This window comes from Catharus ustulatus, chromosome 1 (genome assembly GCF_009819885.2).
Source record: "Catharus ustulatus isolate bCatUst1 chromosome 1, bCatUst1.pri.v2, whole genome shotgun sequence".
Classification (NCBI taxonomy): Eukaryota; Metazoa; Chordata; class Aves; order Passeriformes; family Turdidae; genus Catharus; species Catharus ustulatus.
Window position 1 is genome coordinate 146,709,403 of NC_046221.1, and position 26,861 is coordinate 146,736,263.

Genomic DNA, 26,861 nt, shown 5'->3' on the forward strand with positions numbered 1-26,861 from the left:
GCTGTCTTCGACGATTTGCCATAATAAACCTTTAAAGATATGCATTATAAGATTTACTGTAGTGCTATTAATCTGATACAATAGATGTGTTTTAGATTACTGTTTTTCTCCTCTAGTTATATAGTTGTTTCCTTAACTGTTTATTATTGCTGGACATTATAGTGTATGAATTGAATAATAATGAATCTCTTGTGAGAAGTAGGGGTCCACTTTTAAGTTACAAGTAAAGATTATGTAACCTGTTACTATTATTAAATTATATTACAATTTGATTTCTACAGGCAAATGTAGAAGAAATTCAATTCATTCTGTGCTGATCTTCACTTGGCATAAAGTTCTTTTCGCAAAATTCTTAAATGCAAGTATTTTTCAACTGTGTTATTGACAAATAGCAAGCAATTTATCTGGTTTTAGATTAATATTTCTTTGAAGAAAATTTTCACATTTTACCAAATTTCAATAGCTGTAACTTCTGCAGAAAAATCAGTAAAAATGCAGACAAACAGGCAAACTAGAAAAAAAGCAGAACATTTTGATTATGCACATATTATGGTGCTTCAAAATTTTAGATGTAGAACATCATGTAATTGCTGGTGATTTAGAAGATGAAAAATATTTATAATGAAGGTCTTTTTTTTTCTTCCTCCTCTGTTAAAAGGTTTCCACTGTGAAAATGAAACAAAACCAAAGCCTCCATCCCTCTCTGCTGTATGCCAGGGAACATTCCAGCTGCAGACTTGTAGCTTGATAAGCAACACTTTTGCTCTTTCGTGAGTCATTCACTTAAGTGAACATTAGCAAATAATGATGTTTTACAGAAGAAAAATTATTTGGGATGAAAAGTAGTTTAAAAAGGTGAATGGCAATCTGTACAAAGACATATTGCAACAAACCCCTACACTTAATGCATATACCAGTTCAGTTTTCTGAAAGTATCAGTTTATGAATATTCTGTTATCTATTAATGCCTCTACAAACAAGATACAATATGACTTATATATTTCATTCTAAATCAGAATGCTAACATACTTGTGATTTCAACTGAAATTTAGTTAAAACCTATATCTCTACAGGAAACACAGTGATGCAGGTCAAGGTACACACGATAATGAATCAGAAAGAAGCCCTGAAACTGTTTCATGTATTCATTTTATTCATAAATAATTCAGGCAACGATGTCTGAGTATATTAAATAAGAGAAGATACTTAACCTTGTACAAGTAAAGGGTCTCAAATTCTATAAAAAGTGTCTGGATAGTGGCTTTCTTTCAGAAATAAGACTGCAGTGGTCCTGTTAAAGTTTCCACAAACTTTTTTTCCCCCTCCTTCTGTACTTTTTCATGAATAAAGATTAATTCTATGACACAACCACTTAGTTCAGATCTACTATGCAGATATTTCTCTGAGGATATATATTAGAGTTGATACATATGGAATAAATCTGTCTTGCAGTTTATGTATAGTTCTACTTTAAATATATATACAAAAATACAGTAACACGGATATTGCAAGTTGTGAAGATATTAAAATTTTTGAAAATATAAACATGGTTCTAATTTGATGAGAAAAACAATTAAGTCCAACACACACACGCAGAGCTTTCTTCAGTGTATCTGCTGATAGAAAGACAAGCAGATCTCATCTGCTTGTCTGCAAAAGAGGCTTACTTTGGTCTCCTAGAGAGAAAGAAAATGGGCAAGTCGTGCCAGTAGCATCCATACCTAAACATCTGGTCTCAATTCCTCTCCAGAGTCCAGATGACAGACATTCCCTCACTGCAGAGCCAACTAGCATGTATCCTGAGTCACAGGTAAATATAGCTGTAGATCCATATGTGATTTGAGTTCCAATCTTATTCCCATTTGGAGGTGTAGGAAGTTCTCCACAGGAAATAACTTCATGGCAAAACAAAAACAAAACACAAGTGTGCAGCTGAGAGTCACAAACACATATACAATAATGTCTATCAACCAACAAGACGTAGCAACCAGTCAATCAGATAAATAACTTTCATACCTTGAAGTATTTTTGAGAAATCTGTAGAAATCATAGATTAAAAACCTGCAAGCAAAAACTATTCCTTCCGCAAAAAATATACTTAAGAGAGGTGGAAGAGCAATTAAACAATTTCTATAAAATTAAAAAAGGTACTCAGAATATTATTAAATGCTTTTTAATTACCTTTGTTTTATAAAGTACTTTCTTTTTATTTGAACATCCCAATTGCTATCAGATTTAGCTATTCTTCTTTAGGAAGAGGTCATTTTGATCTTCTAGGTCATAATTAAATCCTTACCCTAGCATTTACACATCACATTTTTATAAAGAGTGAATGATATTGATGAATTTTTTGCTATTTATGTATAATTGAAAGCATCTTTTCAATCAAAATAATATTTTTATTTGTCAATTTTCTGTTAAAATTAACAGAAACAATCTATGAGTAGTAAATTAGGTAGCACACTTTATACCTAGAAGAAAATAAGTACAGTAATTTCACAACTATAAGGCGCACCCTTTTGACTAAAATTTTCCCCCGAACCCGGAAGTGCGCCTTATAGTCCAGTGCGCCTTATATAATGGACAAAGTTGCAAAATTTTCCAACACGGAAGTGCGAGCTGCGAGGGGGAGTGGCCCCGCGGGGCTGTGCTGGGCTGTGAGCGGGGAGTAGCCCCATAGGGCTGTGCTCACTGTGAGGGGGAGCAGCAGCGGAGCTGTGCCTGGCTGTGAGTGGGGAGTTGCCACATGGTTGCACTGGGCTGTGAGGAGGGAGTTGCCCCGCAGGCGCGCTGGGCTGTGAGGGGGAATGGCCCCATGGCGCCGCAGCTGCCGGGTGCAGGCGAGCCCGGGGACCCGCGGGGCCGCGGCAATGGGGTGGAGGTGGAGCCTCGGCCAGCAACCGCGCAGGGGGTGCCGGAGGCAGATCCTCGCTGCAAAAAAAAAGTGTGCCTTATAGTCCGGTGCACCTTATATGATCTACAAAGTTGTGAAATGTTACCGACTCCTGGGGGTGCACCTTATAGTCCGGTGCACCTTATGGTCATGAAATTACTGTAATAATATTTCAAACAAAGCTCCTCAAAACATAGTTAAAAGTAATTTGTGTATTAAAGCAAAAAGAGATGTAAATATAAATTTAGTATGTAAAATATATATACAGAGAGATATAGATACAGACATATACGCAGTATTTTTAACACTAGCAGAGATTCAATATTGCAATTGACTTTTAAAAATTGTCTAAATTATATTTTAGATTTCTGGTTATAAAGAACTCAAAAATTAAGGTTAAATTCCAGTATAAATAATATGTCTTTGAAATTGTATTTTTAAACCTCTTTTTTAAAATATATATTGTCAATAAATTATAAATGCATTTTAATCCATAGTTATCTGGCTTATCTACAGAATTTTTAGATATTCTTGTATTTATACATAAACATGCAGATAAACACATTTCTGATACAGAAGCCAAAATCACAGTTGTATTCCTCTCTGTCAGAGGGTGCATCACACTGTGTCCCATAAACAGAAAGAGTTTTTCTGCTTCAAAGTCTAACCAAACAACAGTTTTTAAAAAGAGATGTCCAAATGTAAATTTATAAAGAAATGTGCTTTACACAGCCATACGAGAGGAAAACACAATTATAGCTACATCTTTAGTAGGCATAAATATCTGAATATCAATTTTTTTAATTAACTATGTCAGGTTATCAGCATACCAGATGATCCTAGGAATGATGTGGATATGTGCAAATGCACACTACATGGTAACTACCTGAAAGGATAAATTACTTTGTTTATCAAGTGTGCAGACAGGATACAAAGGTTTTGCATTTTTCAGATTTTACAGCATCTCTGATCTAAAGTAAACATATAGAAAAATATTCCCTTTGTACCTTTATAAATTTAAAAACCTTTAAAATCCAGAAGTGTGCCTACAGATATTTCCTTGTCCCTAAATCTAATTCTATTGTATTGTATATATATTGTATTCTATTTGTAAATAACAACCTAACAACCTTTAGGATACACAGGAATTCCAGCCAAGAAACACTTTTTCTAATTTTCTGTTTTGAAAACTAAATTAATACATTTCTAATTCACCCAATAAAATATTTTTTCCTGAAATCTGTTCAGCTGATGCAGATACAACATGTACTCACTTTGGCAGTAAGGCCGCTCATTTCTCCAACTCCAGGTGCCATTAGCAAGACACTCGATAGATGCTGGTCCCAAACCATAATACCCAGGATCACAGCTGAAAACTACTTTTGTTTTATACTCATAGTGTGAACCATTCACTATTCTCCATCTTCCATGCTCCAGGGTAAAAGAATTGATGCTTGGACATGTAACAACTTTCAAAATAATAAGAAGACATAGTTATTGGTGACTTGGTACAAGCAAATTGGGAAAATCTGTGCCATTTCTAACAAAAGAAAATATTTTAAACACAGTGACATAATGTTTGAAACTAAGGCTGTATGTGAAATTGCCTGTGGGTATTAGCTGTCTCATTTAATTAATGATCATCCAGAAAGAGAAGGGCTTGTGTATTCAGAGTGATGCAGTTGGTGTAGATAGGAGATATACTGTGTGGAATACACTATAGATGGAGCTTCTGTGACATTTTACGTCAAGTATCAGAATCTTTACTAAAATTTTAAGCACATTTAAATGGAGAAATTATTTTTCTTCCTAGGTAAACTATGAGATATTAAAGATTTTGAGAGGCTGCATATTCATGACAGAAAAAATATTATCCATATCCATGTTATTATTTCAACAGCTATATATTTCTGTCTCATTTATTAATTCTAAGCATTCTTCCTCCAGACATGGAACAAAAACATTCCACAACACTAACAGAATAAAAAATAGTATAAGAAGCATAATGATTTTTCCCACTTTATTTTTTCTCTATTTTCATTGGTTCTTTTGAAAGAGGAAAATTCATGACCAAATGAAATTTTCAAGAACAAGAAGAAAAAAAAAAAGAGAAAGTGGAAATCCTTGAAAAATACTCCACTATTTATTTGCTTTCATTTCCAGAATTAATTAGGTGAGATAATCCAAATACTAATGTGCATGAGACACTGACATCCCTGTATCACTCTTAAAGTCACCTGGGTTTTCATATCCCATTTGTAACTTCTGATATCCACTTCATTTTGGGACCTAAGTGCACTTTTCTCTCCAAGTTTAGATAGTGTAGTACTCTAATGATGGGATAATAAACAATAATAAGTATCAGTTTCAAACAATTATCACAGGTTTTGCAATTCTGGATAATAAATAGGCTTTGTTAACAGTATATTATGCAGCTCTCTCTGAAGACATGACTTTGGCAGACAACCTCTGCAAACGTTAACTTTGATTTAACTGTAATTATTAGTTTGATTGTATTCTATAAGCTCTAGCATGTTTATTCTGATTATGCTGTTAAGATTAGGCATATCTTAGCTACATACACTTCATATATGTATTTCATAATAATTTAATACCAGCAATAATTCATAGATTAAAGTAACCTGAAGATGAAAGTTTAACTCATGTTAAGATTTGTGCACTGGATAAATAAACAAAAATGTACAGACAGGTTTTTACTCACCAGAGACTTTTTACATGTTACTCACCTACGCAGCGAGGTGTTTTATTGTGATTGCTCCAGGTACCATCCGGCTGGCAGACTGCAGTAGTAAGCTCTTTAGCTGATAGCCTGTATCCATCATTGCAAAAATAAGTAACGCGGGTGCCAACTAAGTAATCCGTAGTTAATATCCCCCCATTTAGTGGAGCTTTAGGAATTCCACATGATATTGCTGAGTAAAGAGAAAGACAAAGTTTTTTATGTCTTCAGTATAAGTTTCAACTGACCTCAGAGAGCTTAAGCATTGCAAAATCACTAGTCTTACATTCATATGTGTTTTAAGCATGTAAATAAATTCTCTTAAAATGTTACGGAATCGAATCCAATGAAGCTTTTGCATTTTGATGGAGGAAGTAAAAAATAAGGACAATGGTTCATAACTCTTCAGCTAACAATTCAAACTACAGATGATAATAAATAAAGAGAATGGACAATATCTGGGAAAAAATATGACCAGCATGGTTGAAAATTAGTAAAGCACCAGTCTGAGAGAATTAATGTGGTTTGTATTCAGTTTTCTTTGATCAGCTGTCCTTTGTGACCTCTAGCAAATCACTAAAATTACCTTCCAACATTCTATTTTTACCACCCAGAAAGAGGAAAAAAATGCCCTTTTGAAAATATTGAATCATAGAATCATAAAATAGCCTGGGGTGAAAGGGACCTTAAAGATCTAGTTCCAATCCCTCTGCAATGGGCAGGAACATCATTTACTAGATCAGGCTGCTTAAAGCCCAGTCCAGCCAGGACCTGAACACTTCCCAGGATGGGGCATCTACAGCTCCTCTGGGCAACCTGTTCCAGTGCCTCTCCACCTTCACAGTAAGGAATTCCCTCCTGATGTGTAATTTGAGCTGATCCTGTCCCACTCCAGGTTTCCTGTAGGCCTTTTTTGGCCCTCGTCTTTGTCATCCGTGACTTTTGAAGCGAGACTGAAGCACTTGCCAGTGAAAATGGAGTCAAAACCACTGCTGAGTACTTCAGCTGTCCATGTCCCAGGTAACTAGGTGTCCTGTACCCTTCTGGAGAGGGCCCACAATTTGCTTAGTTGTCATTTTATCACCAATATATCTGTCCTCACTTCCACTCTCTCTAGGCTTTGTTTTTATTTTGTTTTGTCCAGGAGCTCCTTGCTCATCCAGGCAGGTATCCTGAAGTTTCTTCTTGACTTTCTCTCTGATAACATTTCTGAGGATGCTACATTTCTGAGCTTGGAAGAGGTGATCCTTTGACAATTAACCAGTTATCTTGGTCTGCTCTTAAATCTCAGGCTTTATTCCATGGTACTCCACCAAGCAAATCCCTGAAATGACCAAATTCTGCTCTTCTGAAGTCAAGGCTAGCTAGCATCCAGTTTTCTCACTGCTCTAAGGATTTTGTACTCTATAATTTCACAGTCACTGCACCCTTCAGCTTTACATTCCTCATCAGCCTCTGCTTGCTGCTAAGAAATGATCCAGCATTGCACCTCTCCTTGCTGGTCCCTCTATCTCTTAGAGAAGAAAGTTGAAAACTGCAAATAAAAGTATAAGCTACTACTTTATTTCTTTTCTTTAACAAAAATAATGTACCAAGAGAAGATATGGCTCTAAATAATACTCTGTTTTGGGAATAAGAATAAAACCTAACCCTTTTCCACATTCTAAATCCATATATCTAATGTAGGTCAGATAAAAAAAAAAAAAAAAAAAAAAAAGGCTTAGTCATTTATGTCTGAAGTACCTTACTTTGAAGTCAAATCTTGAGCCCTAAGAAAGAAGAAAGTACCTATCATGCCCACACAGGAAGGTTAATCCTCTCAGACTATGTATAAATACTTGTAAAAAAAAAAAAAAAAGAATGCAATCTATTTTTACTCCTACTGGGAGCTGATCTGACATAAAACTGATTTGCTTCATAAGCAATATAACAACTATGTGCCACAGTACCAAAGCTAATAATCACAGCTAAGACACAGGTAAAGCACCAATCCTATAACAACTTGCAGAACAGAGGTGTAAGAATCAATGTTAAAATATTCTTATATTGCCAAAAAAACTCCTTGCATATGACATGGAAATTGAAGAAAAAGAAAAGCCAAAGTACAGCACAGTACAGACACACTCTGCTCAAAAGATCACAGAAAACTATTTTTAATTTTCTATCACAGTCTTGGCAACCATAAGAACAGATACCTAATGACTGTCACAGTAGGTATTGGGAACTAGAGAAAAACACACATTTAGAAAAAAAATAAGAAAACTGGGATTAAGAAATTGAAGACCCCAAGAAATTATAATTTAATTCAAAGATCTAGAGGGCATGTGGATATGACCCCAGTGAGATAAAAAGTGACAAGTTAATGAAACAATAATGTCCATCTTTTACCTTTTACTGAACGTCTGATAAAACTACTATTTCACTTTCCATCACCAAAGAAAGGAACAACTATAACACTAAAATGAAAACATGTGACCATGTTTATTACTTCTTAAATTCCTCAATAGCTTGGATTGCAGATTAGGTAAATCTATCCATTCCAAGATGATAACTAGTATAACCAATTATAACCAAATAACACTCTTTACTGCATAATTGGCCTAGCTTAACCTCTTCCCTCAAATGCATGTTAATGATAATTAGAACCTCAAGACTGTGTTACATCAGGGTCAGCATTCAGCAGTGCATAAAATTAATATCCACTTGCAACATATTTGTAACATGTAAACAGCATTGATTACAATCCTAAGTACCAACAAATTCTACAATATTGCTTATTTACATAACACACATAATTCATATTCTGTCTCTTTTACCAATCAGTAAAATATATAACAAATACATTCTAGCTGCAACTTGAGATTTTCTATATCAAACATTGAGATTAATTACTCCTGCAGTATTCAACAATCTCCATTAGTGACTTGATAAATTTTGAGTCATATTATCCATATTAACAGTCAATCTTGTGGCATAAGAAAAATAGATCCCTCCCTTAACCTTAAATTTTTAAAAAACAAGATGCCAAACAGCAATGCTTGATAACAGACTTTCATATAAACAACAGATCTCCCTAGGGTCACCCAATAACATTTTTGTTTACAGCAGTTTTGAGCCGAATTTCACATTAGTGGAAACTTGCACAGAAAAGTTGTCCAGAGAAGCTGTGGATACCCCATCCCTGGAAGTGTTCAAGACCAGGTTGGACTGGCTTTAAGCAACTTGGTCAACTGAAGAGCATTCCTGCCCCTCCCAGTGGGATTGGAATTACATCTTTAAGGCCCCTTCCAAGTAAACGCTTGAATGATTCTATGAAAATTACATTTTAGTTAGGGGAAAACATGAAAATATCAGGAAAAGTTATTGCCACATTAGATACTTTGACAGGAAAAAATGACAATAGGAACTATCCAAAATTCTCTAAAAATAAATCTATCACAGAAATGTTTGGTCACTGTATGTCAGCTTGGGCAATATTGTTGATCAAACCGAAACATTAAAATCTATTCTTTCTTCACAAACTTCACAACATAGTCCCAGTTCCAAAGACATACAGAAAAAATACACACAGTCCTTGGAAAACCTTAGTTATATTAGTTTTCAAAGAACTTCAGCATTTCAGAAATTATTATTAGACTAAAATGAAGTGCTTAAATATTCTTCACTAAATGGTAAAGAACTGTTTTGTGTATGTCAGTCTTATTAATTCCTCTTGAAATACTGTTTCTTAAAACTACATTTGTTTTTATGTGGTTGAAAAATTTTGGCATGGAAGTATGACCATGAAATATTTCCCGGTTGTTCATTTTAAATTAGAAAACTGATGGCTTACATTAGAAAAAAGAAAGTTTCTTAGAGATATGTATTTTTTTTACATAAAAGAATTTACCTTGACAAGCAGGGACTGGAACATCCCATGAGTAATAGCCGTATGGAGACTTCCTGCATACAGCAGTGCTTTTCCCAATGAGCCGAAAGCCTCGGTCGCAAGCCCAGCGAACCATGCTGTTGAGCTGTCCACCTGTCTGACTGACAATGAAACCGTGCGGAGGCGACTCCGGGGTGCTACAGTAGAGAGCTTTGAACACAAACAATAAATGAATAAAATACCTGGTTAGAATTCAGAAAACAAGTCTTGAGAAATTCCTGTGGAACTCAATGGGCATCTGATTGGACACTGTAAAGTCATTACTAAAATTTGTATTTTATGTACTGGCAATTTGATCAATTGATAAATTCCACAAAATATAAAGGTGATTTAAAAAAGCTTTATAAGGTCTTTAAAAGATTCAGGTTTCAGGAGTCTCCAAAAAATAGAGTAATAGCTCCCTTTTATGATTGGCAATAGCTTTGGGGTTTGGTTGTATTGTTTTGCTTTTTATTTACCATCTTAAGTCAAATAGACTACTGAGCTTTAGTTTATGAGGAAATTTATTGCAATTGTATACATTTCAGTGGTGCAAAAATTTTTGAAAGAAGAAAACAACTAGTAGATCCTGAACTTAACTAAATAGTCCTTTCTTCCTGGTCCTAAATAAGTTCTTCCATTTAAGTTCTCTGATACATTGAATTAAAGCAAAGTAAACCATTTAAAACAGATTTTTATTATATTTATGACTATCACCATAAATCCGTGGCAGATTACTAAATCTGCTTTCAGTTGTTGATTTATTTAGAATACATTAAGTCTTTCAGAAGTCTTATCTAGAGACTATGAAGAAAAAATCATAACTCATTATGAGACAAAAAAATATGTCTAAGAGTTACAGATTTTATAATCTGAAATTATTTATGTACTTAACAACTCTGACATTAAATACTGGTTATTTACTATGTTTCCTTTATCTCCTTTGGTCATTGACTACCAACTAATTTAGTTTTGGCTATCTTGTCACAGGAGTGGAAGGATCTTATAACCTGGTAACCACTTTAAGATGAATTTTGCTTGCGTAAAAGTTTAACTTGGTCTCTGATTAGTTTGATTAATGGCTGCTAGCCATAAAGGCTGTTTTCCCTTTTTGTAGGAAAGAAAACTGTGCTAGAAGTTTTCCTTTAAAAGTACTTCCTTTATGCTTTGAAGAAATGTTGATGATTTGATATGTATTTTCTCAAGCAAATGGAGAACTGCTGCTTCACTCACTCTTTAAACCTTTCCAAGTCTCGTAACTTATTTCAAGTCAGTGTTTCTCTCACATGAAAGCTTCCTATGACCAGAATGGAGTCATATGGCTGTTTGTTTACAACAAATAATTATTAGACATATTAAAGCAAAGAGCAGAATCAGAACCACTGCTATATCTTTCAGACCACATACTATGGAAGTATCTTCTTCCTTACACTAAATGTCTCTTGACTTACACTTTCCTGAAAAAAACAAACATAGAGAGACCCCTACTTTAGTGTATAAGAAAACATGCCAGTATTTTCTGTGTGAAACAGATCATTAGAAAATATTTCCTGTCTGCCTCTCAACAATTCTCTCACTGCCTGTAAGGAAACACTTTGAAGAATTTTCTCTTCTTTCTCTTTTAACAGATCCAAATGAGACTACGGGAAATGAAAATCGGTACCATATATTATTTCCAGTAAACAGTGAGTTTTACCTAATTGACAACAAACATTTTAAGTCTGAGAAAACTGTCCTTTCCTAAAGAGAAATATGATACTGATATGGTTTCACAGTATATATGATCCTAATTATTTTTCTCAATTGTGAAGTAGCCAAAAATTAAGTGAGGAAAACCAAAAAAAAAGCCCAGCAGAAAGAATGTTTTACTTATTAATTATTTCTTTGTCCACCTTGTGAAATGAAACAGTTTTATGCCAATAACTTCTCTAATATCTACAGATACTATCCTCAGTACTTTTCCTTGTGTGTATTTCAGATCTTTAGTCATCATTAAAAAAACCCATAAATATAGATCTTGTGCAACTGCTGTAAATTGCTACAAGTCTACTTTAGCTTGACTAATTGAAATAATTTTCCAGCAAAATAAATATTAGATAATAATTCTGTAAAAGCAATTTTACTAAAATCTAACTTTGTCAGGTACTATTCATAAATATGTTAATTTGAATTAATAGCACATAAAATACTGGCTTTTTCACATACAAATTTGTCTCTTTTAAAGTTGATTGCTGCTTCAGTTGAACCTTAAATTAAAGAGTTCAACCCTTCAGGATTTTCCACTTCATAGCTATTAACTCCTGCCTTGTTGCAATGCTTATCCTTGTCCCACCAAAATTCTTAATGGTGAATTGCACAAAGATCTAGTTAGAAAAACACCACAGTATGAAGAGGTACACAAGTGCAAATAAATGGGAGAGAGAAGGGGGAAGCTGCTTCTTTTATTTTTAGTACTGGCTTCTGCCATTTTAAAGACCGGTCTTTTATTAATTCTATACAGAGTACATGTGAGGGGGGTTTTCACCTCACAAGATGAGGATCATTAGGTTCATATATATAGAATACATTGGATTTCCTTTCAGTTTGGTTAATTAAGGATACCAAACATAGCTTATATTATCCTTTTCACATAAACAAATATTCCACATTAAAATTTTATGCACATTACAGAAAGTCATGTTTGCATACCTATATATCTTATCCTGAACCCTTTTTTATTGGTGCCATGATCTGCTGACCACCGGAGAAATACTTCATGGCCATTGCTGGTTATATTTAGAGAAGATGAATAGTCCCCGCTGAGAGATATGAGCAATGGGCTGTGACTATTTGGTCCTTGGTACAAAGGAAGATAAAAAGAAGGAAAAAAAAGAGTTACAAAGTTTAAAATAGCATGTAATAAACCATATGCACACAATTACTATACATGCAAAACATCCTTCAAGAAAATGGCAAATTAATTTGAATTTTAAAATTGGAATATGTTATAACTGGAAGCTATATATCTGCTCAAAACAAAAATTATGTCTAAGTATAGCATGCAGTAAAATTTTAAAATAAAGTAATCCAGCAGTTCTTTCTATCATAAAAAATCAAATTAATTGCTTAAGATTAAGATTTTTTTAATACTGAAAAATTATCATATGCCTAAACAATAGTAATTAGAAGCAATATAAAAAACAATGATAAAGACAAAGCATCATCCAAAGTTATTAATCCTATAGTTACCATCAAAAACCTCAAGTATATCAAATTCCTTTTCTGTCTGGAAGAATTCAAAGAACATGCTGATATTATAACCCTTTTCCACAGTAATGGTCCACGCACACATCTGGAGGTTTGGGTAGCTGTCAGGATATCCAGGGCTCAGTATTACACCTGTTGAATCCAGACGCATTTCATTGGCTGGACAGAGCACTGTGAAATAGAAAAATTGCCAAAAAAATCTAAAGTCCATTATTTCTATTTCATGTGATTGACAAGATTATCCTGCGTTTAAAAGAACTCCATTACTCATTCTATTTCCTTAACTTGATCAACATCGGGATTTAAAATATGATGAAGGGTTTTAATTTTGAATTTATCTGGATTCACTAGGTCTACAAGAATAATAATCTCATTAAATAGAAATAGTTGACATTACCACGCCATTGGAAGTTTTTTTCAAAAAATGTGTTTGCTTCATGATATATGAACAAATGCTTTCAGTATATTTAGAGTCTCACACTGCTAAACAGGAGCCTGGAAATATTTTTATATTGACAACTAACTCCTACATGAAAATGAGTTAGTCCTGAATTACACAAGAAAAAGAATAGGATCTTAGTTTTCTCAAGAACACTGGAAATAATATTGTCTCATTAATTACAAAAATCAGGTTTTATGTTGAAAAAGTTATTGGACTACAAAGAGAGAAAAAGAACACAGAAAAGCAGAGAAAGGGAGAGGAAAAGAGTACTTATCTTCATAAAAAACTTTGTAAGAATTATAAAATATTTGGGTTGGAAACGACCTTTGAAGGTCATCTAGTCCAAACCTCTGCAAACGCATCCAAACAACTTGAAATATTTATGTTCCCATATATTTAAAAAATATTTGTATCTCAATTGCAAATTACCATCTAGTTGCTAAACTTCAAAAGTTGTTTCTCATGTCCTGTGTTTGTTTCAATAACTCAAGAAGAGTTGGAATACAGCCCCTCTACCCCACTTAACAAAACCGTAAGGCTGGAATCTGGCTGTCAAACTACAGTGCTGTGCCAGTTGTGACACATATTTCAAGAAAATAAACAAAGTAATCCTCTCAGCTTTATATGGTTACACAGGCATATATTTACATTAAAATGTGCGGCAGGAAGAGCATAAGAGTAATCTGGCTGCACTCATTTATTTTGCCTTGCAAACTGTCCTTAATTTCAGGATTTTCAGCTAAACATCTCTCAGGAATTTTATAGAGATCTTAAAGACTTATTTCTGTTAAACAGACTCCCTTGAGAATTGAGTAGCTAAGTTTAATGTGAATCAGAGAAAATGTATCTGAGATATATTTAAGAGTCACTATTAAAGAATTTTCTCAGGGTCCCTTGATTATGATGTAAAATAGAGTTTGAATCTTTTTACTCTGAAATTTTCATTTCATCCTGCATGTAGAAGCTAATTTAAAGGAAAATTAAGGGCAAACCTACATGCATTGTTTGGACAATACTCTTTTTTAAACTAAACAAGAGAATGGAAATAGGCTAAACTTGTGGAATTTAGTGACTATCTTCACATCTAAAGGAAATCTGGAAGAATTTTAAGAAATGCTCATCCAACCTACACACACCAGAGAAAAACAGAGAAAAAAAAAAGTGGCATAGTTTTAAACAGTACTAAATGTGATGTAAAAATCTTTTAATAATTAAAATTCCTGAATAAATATTAAATATAGTTTGCTTTCAGTTTTTTTCTTTTTAGGAATTCGTCATTTGTCTACTTTATCTTTACTGCAATACATTAGAATCAAGATTAATGTATTGTTACTTAAATTCTTCTCAGCAGCATTCTTCGGATTTACTTATGGGTTAATTTTGAATGTTGGTATCAATTTATTGCAAGTCAAAAATTAAAAAAAATTCAATCAAAGGTGAATTTACACTGGCTAAAGCATATAACATATGCACAGGGCTGAAGCATTAGGAATTAACAGCATTAACTTAAAAAAAAACCAAAAAACTCTACACAGTGAAAAGAATTAACATCTAGAATAAATATAGGCCAACAGAAGAATTGAGTCTTTTTCTTGAAAGTGACTCTTACATGTGTGTTATACTTTGCACAATGAAATATGGTAGCTGATCCATAAGCCAATATCATAAAGCAAAATCATGAAAGACTGAATTTTTTTGCATGTGTTTTTGCTGCCTTTAGATTCCACAAAGCTCTCTATTATCTTTCATTATTGAAATTTAACTTATATACTGTGATCTTCAAAGCTAGACATTATATAAATAAATATAAAAGAAAGTATGCTGCTGCTTATTCTAGGTTGCTAGTTGGACTGGTCATTTTTAACACAATTTGAGAAATTCCTTTCCGATTTTATTTTTAATTTTCTAAGGCTAACTACCTCTAAATACCACTCATGTTAATTTCATTCTGCTTTAAACAGAAATTATAAGATCATTGATTTAATATTTATCATTGGAACCAAAGTTTGGCATTTGTATCTGACATAGCAGATTAACTATGGCTAGCTGAAGTCATCATTCCTGAGTTTTTGTCTTGGGTCTTGCACTGAATACAAATATGCCTTCAGCAGCACACACTGAGAGAATGCCTCAGGATCAGCACATAAGTCTCTATTTTCCCTATCGAATATTACATCATTTTAACATTTAAAGCGATGCCTGGAGGTTACTATGGTTTTCCATCTATTAAATGCAATAGATCTGCCAAGTAAGGATTTAAATTAAAATTGGGGTGTTGGAAGCTATTTCTAGACACATTTGTATCAAACTAAATGCCTGGATTTTCAAAAATTAACAGTGTAAAAGTTCTTATGAAGCTCCCATTTCAATTTCACTTTGCATTTTTAAAAACCAGACTCATTGCTGTACGTGATTTTGACTTCTGCATAATTTTGTCCATAAAATCAGGGGGAAACAGCTTATTCAGTTGTAAGAGGAGACCCTTCCAGCTTTCCAGGAAAGAAGGAAAATATATTTATACAAGAAATATATTAAATATAAGATATTATAAAAGATGTTTTTTTAACTCTCAGATGAAAGCTTAGGTGAATATTTTAGTAATAATAAATTCCTAAAAATTAGTATTCTGATGTTTAACTTCTTAACATGTATATTGCGTGCCATTTTATAACTTTTTCTAGACATTTCTAAGGAACAGTAAAATATTAAAGTTTTGTATATATTAAAGTACTTGTAAATGTAGTAATCACAATTAATTTACTATTGCCAAATAAATCTTTCATCTTTAGTGTTTTATAGATATGGTAATGAATTAAAATTACTGGAGAAGGACGCACCAAAACATCAGATTGGTAGAAAAAACAGATGGCAGTATTTTTCATATAATACAAATGTAAATCAAACTCACTTTTGATGACTGATTTTGGAAAGGATTTTAATCCTGCTGTAGATGTTAGAATACTAAACTCAGGAACAGATGGAAACAAAGGAATATCAGAGAAACTAACAGAATTCAAAATGGCTTATGTTTACAAAACTTATACTTTTATGAGGTTGTGGTGTTTTGGTTTGGTCTTTTTTATCTTGAAAAGGCTTCATCATACATGTCTATAAATGTAGATCCTTATTTATCCTTCCAGACATAAATGGAAGAACTAGTAGGAAAACATAAACTCATTCCCATTACTGGAACTTCAAAGAGATTCCATGTTTTTAATGAAACATGTGCATGGCCTATCTTCATTTGTTCCCTAATCAGTTTGGTATGAAAGAAAAATCTCACTTTTTTATTATTATTATTATTATTATTATTATTATTATTATTATTATTATTATGGAAAAATTGTATTTAGCATAACACACTAAATTTCAGTTTAAGAAAGACTGGTTTAAAGTGTGATGTTAGGGGCTGGAAGGACTGTAATAATTTTAACCTTAAAAATGAGATGGCATTATCTATCTGTTAGCAGTTCTCAATAAGAGGAAAAGTGAACAAACACATTCTCACACACACACACACACATAGAGAAAACCGTTTTTTGGAATACATTGAATAAAAATGGAAGTACTTAAAACTGCAATGAAAAATTATTTTGTGAGCTTGTTCACCCAAATCCATGCTATGTTAATTTAGTGGTTTTGAAAATTCCCATATAAATTTTCATATTATTACGGTGTTGAGAAAATGAGTCTCATTATTTACCAGACTCCCCACAAACAAACAAACAAACAAACAAACAAACAAACAAACAAACAAACAAACAAACAAACATTAAAGTAAAATATTATTGATTATTTTGCATTAATATCTGACATATGTGAAACAAAACAAAGAGTGATATATTGGAATAAATTGCCAAAAGTCTGAAATAGTTTCATTATGCTGTCCTATGTAAAAAGATGTAGTAGTTATCTAAGAAATCACCAATGAACTGATCTGGCAGCAGGAAAGCAAAAAAAAGCAAAAAAAAACCTTGACAAGTAGGTGGTGCTCCATCCATCTGAAGTCTTTCCCCTAGTCGGCATGTCAGAATCTCATTACCAACCAGCGTAAAGCCTGGTTGACACTGGTACCTTATTATGTCTCCTGCTCGGAAAAACAACACAAAGCAAAACATAAACAAAGAAGCATTAAACAGCAATTAACTGCGACTTTTAGCTTTGAAAACATTATTGATTAATGAAGTTTCTTACCACCATAATATACAATGGGCTAAATGACCTCTGGCATAAACAACTTTGATTAGTCTAAGAAATGTGGTAAATGAGCTTTGTGTTGCACACTGCGATGCATCTATCACTTCTTTCCACCACATTATTTGTTAGATAGTTTGCTAAGTTGTCTGGGTTTGACTGATGCTATGTGAACCAAATGCCCACAAAGCTTTAAGCAATTTATAGGATAACCATAATGGAACTAAATAAAGGCCTAAGATCAAGTCAGTAATTCATACAATCCTGAGGGGAAAAAACATTAAATAGAAAATGGATTTGTTAATGCTATCTAGATTTGACACTCTGAGATTAAGGAATTGCCATTTTTTAATTAAGAAACCAAAAATTAATATATTTTTATAGACCAATAAAAGTAAAAACTTGCATATCCCAAAAGTTCTCTTTGGTTCATATTATATATAAAAACAAACCTAAAGAAAGTAATTTCTCTTTGTGACCTATGTAACTAATCATATACTGGTGCATATACTAAAAGAAATTAATTTCTTTGCCATCACATAAGCAAAACTAGTTGACCAGACATATGAAATCAGATTATATAAATCATATTTCTTTGAAATATAGGTGGCTAAGTAATATTATTGACATGTCACAAAAAGTTAGAACATTATCCCCTTCTCTGATCTTCATAAATTTTACATATTTGATTTTACTTTTTAGGTCACAGAACCTCAATTTTGGTATAGAATTCTATTTAGATAGAAATCTATATAGAATATAAAATGTCTACATGTTTTCTTACGGATTTTATTTGTTTATTTCAGTGTAATACAATGTTTTATATTAAATGGTATGAAAAATGGATTTTTAAATTAAGTAAATTACAAAGAGTTATTGTATTACTTATATGTAATCTCTGAAACATAGATGGGATTCAGGATACATAGCAAAAAGGAATGATTTCTTAAAAAATACATTTTCAAATAAAAATCTAAAATATTACAAATATGCTTTCCATTCTGAAAAACACCTTGTGCACAGCAAGTTTATTTCATAGGCAAATTTTGTTTGTTTTAATATTACCTATTTCAAATTCGTCATCCTCAGCTAGAATTTCAGCATTTGGTATATTTGCTGGAGGCTGGCAGACACGGAGCTGATAGGCTATAAACAGGAACAAAGCACAGTTGACATTCTAAAATATAGTTATCATAGCTATGAAATAACTGATTTAATATCCACATTAGCAGGATAAACATAAAAACTCAATTTATTTTGAAACTTTCAAAATAATCCAAAGAAAGGAAATTAAAACATTGGAAGTTGTGTCTGCATTCTCAATTATTTATTCAGTCTTAGTGGCGAAACTCTCTTCATTAATAACAAGACATTTAGATGTGTTTTGCCAATTTTCTCACTTGTGCAATCCCAGTCAAAAAGCAAATATTTTTTGTAGTTTTCAATCATTTTTTCTTTTGGTTTTTGTTTTGAGGTTTTTTTATAATACAATTTTACTGTTGATCTCTTCTGCTTCTGAAACCTTGTAATGAGTACAAGTTTTGGAATCCCAAAGATTCTACACAGAGGCAGCATAGGTAATGGACAGAAGCATTTTGAATGTGAAGTTTCCTAATAAATAAACAGTTGTGGAGCACACATCACCTGCAGATAGTGTCAGAGAATAACTCTCCTTTTAGAATTGACGTTTGAAGTTTCACACAAAATAACTTTCTGAGATTTAGCACATGATGCAACAACCAGGCAAGATAACCATGTGAAATAAATAAAAAGATAAGTAGGAAGTGCATGCAGAAGATGAACAGACTGATTTTTTTCCCCAGAGATCCAATGAAAATGGGCCCATGTTTGGAGACAGACAAAATACAATTTGATCTTAATACAATTAGGACAGAAATCTGGCAAAAGAAATCACTTTGACATATTTTTATCTACAGTTGAGTCTTCCCTGTCTTAAAATGTACGTTCAGGATGAAGTATGTTCGGTTTTCATTAATGTTACATTTTCATACAGCATTGGTTTATAGCATTTCCCTTTAGCACAAAATATCATCTACTTGTGGCAGATAAGTTTCAGTAATACACATTCTTGGTTGTTTTGTATGATTAGATCCTTTAGTACTCTAACTGGTGAAAATTTTGAAAATCCAAGTTTATACAGTAAGATAGACCCTTTGTTACTAATGAATCACATTTATTTGATATCTTTCTATTGCAATTCTTTGCTTCAATCATGTAATGAAGATCTACTTAAATCAGTGAGTCAGAAAGCCTTAGAATAATGCAATTTAAAATAAAACACTAAACATGAAACAGCTATGCTGTTTGCATCTTAAGAAAAATAATAATAAAAATCATGAACATAATTAAAAATTGATTCAATAAAGAAGTCATACAATTTATCTCAAATGTCTCTCATTTAGGGTAACAGGAGTATCATTAATTTTAATCTCAAAATATTTATTTTAAATAAATTTGACTTCTTGCCTTTATTTGACTCCTTGACTGCCTTTCCCTTATTATAATTTTAGTTCAACTGATGTGATCATAGACTCAAAGATACAGAAAGATTTATTTATCTTGACAAACTTGTACAAAAATCATTTTAAGTTTCTTTGTAAGTGATCTTTGTGCTGCTTAGTTTGCATATTTTTTGCATATTAGGGCCCACACCTGTGGTATGACAATTTTCACAACAAAAGAAACAAGTAAAAGGAGATCTTTAGAGACACTTTAATACTAACAAATTACCAGAGCAGAAGAAATAGCCTCAAGCTATTCCACATGAGATAGGATATTAGTAAAAATGTGTTAACCAAAAGGGTTGGCAAGCATTGGAACTGGCTGCCCAGGGAGGTGGTGGAGTCACCATTCCTGGAGGTATTTATACGACAGGTAAAGTGCTATTTATCAGCATGGTTTAGTGGTAGAATTGGCAGTGTTGGGTTTATAGCTGGACTAAGGTCTTTTCCAATCTGAATAATTCTATAATTCCATGAGCATTTTAGCATATGTTTGGTCATATACTGATGTATTAGCAGATATCAATACATATGACTCATTAATGGATACAAAATGTCATTTCATCCTTTGCAAGTTTATGCATGCAATTTAGATGCCAAGATCTGGAATGGAAATTCTGATCCCTCTCTGCCTAACCCTGCTGGAGTCTCTACTCCATAATCAATTGATGATATTTTTTCTTCATTGTACGCTTTATGTATTTTTCTGTTTTGTTTTGCTTAGCTTAAAGTTCCTTTCATCCCATCAATTCTGTCTAACTATATTTACCACTGTCTTTAATAAGTCAAAAAGAAAGTCTTCTAGTCACAAAATCTGAGCAGGATCCAGAAAACAGGATGTAGTCTGTCAGTGTTTCCTAGAATGTTCAATCCAATGGGCATTCACAAAGCACCTAAACCCACCCTTACTTCTCAACATTTCCTTGTAATTATAGCAATGCAAAGGACACTTGGCCACAAAGGGTCTGGATGACTACAAAAAGAAGAATTCACCACATTAATTCAAACTCACTTTCATTCAGTCAGTATTTAATTCAAGGGTAGATTAATGTTAACTACACTATGTAGTTCACTATCATTGAACTATATAGCGTAGTAAATAATAGGTACAGTTCACTATCATTGGTACCTCCACAAAAACAACACTTCAAAATGTCCAAATGTCAAAGAAAATTTTAATGTCCTCCAAGAACATTTAGGCTTCAAAGGAAGTTTAGAAGCACTGTAAAAAATAAAAGTATGTGCACCTTGAAATTTAGGGTCTTGATGCTGCCTTCTTTGTTCATGTCCCATCATAGTGCAGTCTTTTTATTTTTGTTTGACTAATAGTGAACTTAATATCTGGTCAAGAAAATAACTTATTTTCATCATCCTTGTTAGTCTTTCATATGTTTGGATTACCCTAGTAGTGGTCAATCATTAATAATAGCAACTTTTCTTAGGAAAAGCAAATTATTTTTTTAATGCCTTGTCTTCCTCCAATGACCAGTTTAAACAGGGAAAAAGTTTAATTTGTCACACTTACCATGATAACTAAGTACAAAGAAGCCACTGGTAGTAAAGTCACTGTGGAACTTTATCAGAATCTGGTTGGAAGTGCTATAGACTGATTCTAATGCAGTGTTGCCACTAAATTGTCCAATTTGAGGGGAAGTTTGGTCTGGTCCATCCCTAAGCGAAACAAAGAGAATAACTTTTTTGTTGTTTTTTGGTCCAAAAAAGTAATGATTTCTCCAAATTTGAAGTTAATACAGTAAATTTTCCCTAGATCATACTAAAAGGTATGAGATTTTTAAAATAAAACAGACATCAAGAACTGAATATCTTTTCATATCCTGTATGTAGACTGAATACTAATGAATACTTCAACCACTTTTTGAAAGTCACATCCTTATTTTCTAATAAAAATTGCAGCCAAATCAAAATTACTGAGTTTGTTATTTTACTTCATCTACTTGCCACAACCTCTGATCATATCTATACTTTCAAATGTGGCTATCAGAAAATAAATAAAGCTAATTCTGTTCATGTCCTCCAGTCTTTGGAATCTGATAATTTCTAGGAAAATTAAGAGATAAATAGTGTTGTTAGAATTAATTAATAGAATAATTTGAAAACACAAGAATGAATATTTGCTTTAGCAAAAATAAACCCAAAATGCTTATAGACTACTGAATACAAGATTCCCCTTGAAAATTGCATGCTGACATTAATAAATGCACATTTCATTTGCAATGCTATTCTAAGTTACTTTTAGATATACTCTAATGTCAGCATTTTTTAATCTAGCTTTCCCCATTATTAATTGTTTTAATGCTATCATTTATAGTTTACAGTATGTATGGATAGATAAAAATTGATTTAAAGATTATTTTTATGAGTGATTCAGAGTTTTCTCAATCAACTGCTGTGTGATTAATTTTATATAAATGGTCATGCCTTATTGACTCAGGTAAGTATTAATATAACTAATGGTAGCTTTAACCAAAGCTGATCTGCAGCTGATTAATTTCTTGAATCTTTCTTCATATGAATGTATCGATACTATTTTGTACTATTTATTATGATTCAGACAATATGTATAATTCTGGTAATATCATTGCTGTCTTATGGAAAAATGAAACTCATTTCAATATAAAAATTAAATCAAAGTTAGTACTTAACAGCAGTGGAACTGTACAAAGGACAGCATCATGATACAAGAGTATTTAATATTCATCCTTGTTTCCTTCTTAATTAGAATTCGAAAATATTGAGCCATAGAAATATAAATCTAAAGTTATTTTTTTAATAGTTATTAGTATAATATATTTTTAAAGAAAATAATTTCAAAATAAAAAATATTGTTTTTTTTAATATTGTCGTAATAAGTTTGTCCAAATTATGGCACATTGATCCTTTCCCTTCTGTTTTAGCAGGGAAATTGTAGCAAATCAATAAGCTTTGAAGCATTTGAATTGTGAATAAAATGTGGTTTTTTGCATTGGAAACTGCTATAAAATTTTTGATCTATGCTATAAATAAATAGTGGTAGAAGTGGTATAATCTACATAGTTAAATAGTCATCATGTATATAATACAATTTTTACACACGTGTACAAATGAGGACTAAAGTCACCAAATGTACTCAAATATGTGGTGGAGGGATTAATGTGATAGGCTGCTGTTGAGGATCATCATGCAGAGCCATGGCAGACATGGATTCAAGTACAGAGAATATAATTAGTTTATAGCCATTATTAGTTCAATGCTTTTTTGGCATAACCAAATGCAAATAGAGACTCTGATTTTATGTACCCAAGAACAAAAGATGCCAGCTTGGAGGAAATGAATGACATGTTACCCTACTTCAGCTTCAAGTACAGCAATTTCACGATTATAAGCCACACCATTTTGACTAAAATTTTGCTCCCACCCCAGAAATGCAGCTTACACTCATGAGCGGCTAATACGTCAAAAATTTTATGAAATTTCCAACCCTGGAAGTGCAGCCGAGGTGCCAAGCCCAGCACCTGACAGTAAAACCCGTAATTGTGCGATTGTTACAAATGGGTTACTCTGTTCTGCAGCGAGTGGAGGTGGGTTCTGTGCAGGCAGCACAGTGGGGGGAAGGTGGGGGGTTCCCTCCTTCAGGTATCGCAGCCCGGGGGAGAGGCGGGAGGCTCCGTGCTGCCATCCCCGTGGCTTGAGGGAGAGGCAGGGGTTCCCTTCTGCTGGCCCCGTGGCCCAAGGGAGAGGTGGGGGGCTCCGTGCTGCCATCCCCGCGGCTCGGGGGGAGGCGGGGTTGTCCCGCCCCCGCCTGCCACCGCCGCCACCGGAGCAGGTAGGCTCCATCCCCGCCTGCCACCACCGCCACGGGTGCCAGCAGGCTCCGTCCCCACCTGCCACCGCGGGGCAGCGCCGGGCCAGGGCGAGCAAGCCCAGCAGCAGCGGCAGCTGGCCCTGAGCGGCCCCGCCGAGCAGCAGCACCGAGTTGGGCCACCTGACCCCATCGGCAGCCCCAAGCAGGCCGAGCCCACATTGCCCAAACCGGGCCAGTAAAGCCCGTGATCCCGCCATTCTGTTACTAAGTGGCAATTTTGTTGCATGGGGGTCCTCCCTGAGAACAACAGAGCGGCTTATAATCAGGTGCAGTTTATGTATGGACAAAGAACGAAATGTTGCCAACACCCGGAGATGCGGCTTATACTCAGTGCGGCTTGTAGTCGTGAAATTACTGTGCTCCTTTTCTAAAACACTAATACACATATCTGAAACTTCTTATCACTCCTTTCTTGAGTATTATTTCTCTTGATGAGCTATTTTAGCATACAAACTGACAAACACTATTATTGTTTTTGATTTCTTGTCCAGTGTTATCTAGAGAGACTTGACCATTGGAAAACATAGACTGTTGCAACTCAGTAATTTCTCCTTAGAGGGACTATCAGTTTGAAGGAGAAGATCACAAATATGTTCTTTTACATTCATATTTCGTTACATACTGTCACATGAAGATTAAATAAATGCCAAAAGTATTTTCTTACCAGACAGTTATGAAATCATATATTGGCTCTGTTTGGAGAACTGTGAAATTGATGTAGATTCCATTCCCAGGTGGTACTCTTACAAGCCAGAAGCAGTCTTGAAAGTTTGGATACTCGTCAGGGTATCCTGGAGAGTATATGGTGCCATTCATGGCAGTTATGTTTCCTCCACACAAAGCTGTAAGAAAGACACTTTTTAAAAATAGACAGTAAATGCTTTTCTCATTCTACTTAGACTATATAAAAGCCCTAGCTTTGAACAGATTTGGTACACTACAACTTCGTGGCATATGACTGTTCCTGTGCAAAGAAAACAGATTTTATTCACCTTTCTGCAGAGCCAGAAGTCTATATCGACAGTATTAGTCAAATATAAAAGTAAAATAAATTAAAAATTTAAAAATTTAAAAATTCTGATGTCACAAATGCTATCAGAACTGGAATTAAAGAAATATATCTACATATAAGATGAAATTCCCTGCACAACTGAAAATTACTTTGTTAGGGCTTTCTGTAAATTCCAGCTGCAAATTATCAACAATCACATGATATTGTTTTCATGTGTGGTCACAAGAAGATAGCTAACCAAAATTAACACATGAAAGAAGACACATAAAAGGTTGAGGAATGGGAGAAGATTAGAGGGGAACTTCAAAATTAAAGCATTGTGTCTAACAGCTTGAATAGTAATTTTGAATTTATGGATATAAATTCTGGTAGATAAAGTAAGAATCATCTCTGTAATTTACGTTGAAGAGCAGTAGAGTACTAATTTTAACATCATACAGTTCAAGAGTGACTATACAGATTCTGTACTTTCATAGCTACGTATTTCTGGCAGACTATTAGTCCAAATTAGATGATTTTATCCATACGGATTTCCGATGTATGTTGAATAAAACACCACCCAGTTATTACAGAAGATAAATGTTATACAAGCCTAGTTCTGGAAAAGTGAACAAAGCTTAAAATTGTATAATTTGCTTTATTTTGCATACATTTATTTTGCCCGCTCCACTCTGCAATGTTCAAGATATATATGGTAAGATAGAGTTTCTAAAGTATGTTTTAAAATCTCTAACCAGAGCTTGTGGGAAAGTACAGGTTTGACATAAAGGAATTATGCATCATTTGTATTTACCAAAAGCATGTGTTATGGTTTATTTTATACACTTTGGTGATGAACTGTAAGGACACCTCCACAGTGATACTTCAACTGTTCAGACTCAACTGCTTGGACACTGCTTTTCTTCAGCTTTAAACTTAAAGGCTCAGAGGAGTTGGAGCAGTACAGACAGAAATGGTTTTGCAACCAGGTCTTAGGGGAATGAAAACATAGTCTGATGACTGTCAGGCAACAAGATTTCTTGGAAAAGGAAAGGGAACAGAATCCAAAGATATTAAAGCAAAGGAGATGAGTTTAGAAGGGTAAGAGTGTTAGATGATGCTGAGCACAGGTTAAAGGAATATTAGGTGTATAAGGATGCAAGAGAACAAAACTGAACAAAACCAGAACAAAACAGAAAGCAAATTTAGTCATATTTAATTCAGATTTTCTACTTCAAGAAATCTGAGGAATTAAACAAGCCTTGGTATATCTTGTCTTACAATACAGACATTAAAGCAAATACATATTTAAGACATGCTGTGTATTTCTGGTACTAGGTATACACAAAAAAGTCAACTTCATTTCAGTGCTTTTGAACACAAACCCTTTATCTCAAATCAAACCAAGTAGAACTAGAAGATAAATCCTTATCCTTTTCCTGCAACAATAAAGAAAAAAAACCCCAAAAACCAAAACACGAAAATATCTATAGCATATAAAAATGTCACAAGTCCTTTATGAAAAATACCAGAGTAAGTATCTGCACAAACCCCCACGTATATTAAGAAATTTATCTAGGAGCTGAGTAATGTGGACAGTCTGTAATCATGCAGCAAACATGCATCTTAGATCTCTATTATCAAGTTGGTGGATTTTTTGTATCTTCATTTTTCATATCAAATTACAGTAATTTCACGAATACAAGCCGCAGCAATTTGACAAAAATTTTGGTGGAAACCCGGAAGTGCGGCTAATAGTCGGGGGCGGCTAATATGTGAATAATTTTCTGACATTTACAACCCCAGACGTGCCAGCCAGGGTGCCGAGCCAAGCACCTGCCAGTAAAAGCCGGCATTCCGCGATTGTTACAGTGTTACTGTGTTGCCCTGGCTCCCTGCAGGCAGCACGGGGGGCGGGGAGAGAGGTGGGAGAGCTCTCTTCTTCCCTCCTCTGCCGCAGCCCAGGGGAGGACGGGTGGGGGGACGCCGCCATTGTCGCGGCTGGGGGAGCCGACGGGAGCCCCGCGCAGCCATTGCCGCGGCCCGGGGAGGGGGGGGGAAGTG

The 26,861-nt window shown here is 34.0% G+C and overlaps 1 protein-coding gene across 3 annotated transcripts in view; it reads right to left on the bottom strand.

Annotated features, from left to right (window-relative positions):
• Window positions 1-26,861, bottom strand: part of LOC116996510 (CUB and sushi domain-containing protein 3-like) — a 614,657-nt gene that overhangs the window by 68,434 nt on the left and 519,362 nt on the right. For all 3 annotated transcript variants that reach the window (XM_033060271.2, XM_033060262.2, XM_033060252.2), the window contains 10 exons: window positions 24,471-24,648; window positions 21,470-21,615; window positions 18,488-18,568; window positions 17,202-17,315; window positions 12,769-12,957; window positions 12,229-12,375; window positions 9,523-9,711; window positions 5,641-5,826; window positions 4,168-4,362; window positions 1,722-1,895 (listed from right to left, as the gene is read on the bottom strand). In XM_033060271.2, coding sequence (XP_032916162.1) covers window positions 1,722-1,895; window positions 4,168-4,362; window positions 5,641-5,826; window positions 9,523-9,711; window positions 12,229-12,375; window positions 12,769-12,957; window positions 17,202-17,315; window positions 18,488-18,568; window positions 21,470-21,615; window positions 24,471-24,648 — 1,599 coding nt within the window. The remainder of the gene's footprint in view (window positions 1-1,721; window positions 1,896-4,167; window positions 4,363-5,640; window positions 5,827-9,522; window positions 9,712-12,228; window positions 12,376-12,768; window positions 12,958-17,201; window positions 17,316-18,487; window positions 18,569-21,469; window positions 21,616-24,470; window positions 24,649-26,861) is intronic.